Here is a 665-nt window from a genome sequence, read left to right on the forward strand (position 1 = left end):
TTTGGGGATGCTTTTTGGGGATGCTGCTCGAGGAGGGGGGCCGGTTCGCCCACAGGTCTCCCCTCCCTCTCTTCCGCCAGATATCAACGTGGTCCTGCGAAAACTGGTTTGCCTCCTGAAGCCCGATAAAGAGATCACCCACACAGGTGATCACATGGTCATCCGCACGATCACCTCCCTGCGGGACTATGTGATGGATTTTGACCTGGGAGTCCAGTTTGAGGAAGATCTGGGACCCGTGGATGGACGGAAGTGCCAGGTGAGAAAAACCAAGCCAGTTTGACAGCGGACAGGGTTACTGGAAATTTGGGGACTTGCTCAGCTTCTGATTCACAAAACAGGTGAGAGCCCAGCCCCGAGCTGGCATGTCCCTGCAGGTCCAGGAGCAAGTCCTTCCGTGAGTAAATCATTCACAGCGAAGGGAATGGGCGCTGTGCGGCCAGAAACCCAGTACTGTGGGATCGGGAGGGTAGTATCCTCTGGAGCAAAGCCCCGAAAAGACAGAATGTCAGCCCGCTTGGCAGTACTCCGGTGCACTTGAAAGCCAGAGGGTCATTCACTTCCCACAAAGAGCATCAGTCCCAAGGAGCCACCAGATCAGGGATTGCGTTTGCAAACGCGGCTGAGAGGGACGGTCAGTGTCGCCTCTGGAAACCTGCGTGGCC

General features: G+C 56.4%; 1 protein-coding gene across 1 annotated transcript; it reads left to right on the top strand.

Annotated features, from left to right (window-relative positions):
* Positions 1-80: 80 nt before the first annotated feature.
* On the top strand, positions 81-259 carry LOC104515861 (retinol-binding protein 5-like; the record flags this gene model as incomplete). The annotated part of the gene is made up of 1 exon (XM_010159993.1): positions 81-259. A coding segment is annotated over one exon (179 nt), but the record flags the coding sequence as incomplete, so codon positions are not given.
* Positions 260-665: the final 406 nt, after the last annotated feature.

The sequence above is a fragment of the Eurypyga helias genome, unplaced genomic scaffold (genome assembly GCF_000690775.1).
Source record: "Eurypyga helias isolate BGI_N326 unplaced genomic scaffold, ASM69077v1 C15353343, whole genome shotgun sequence".
Lineage (NCBI taxonomy): Eukaryota > Metazoa > Chordata > Aves > Eurypygiformes > Eurypygidae > Eurypyga > Eurypyga helias.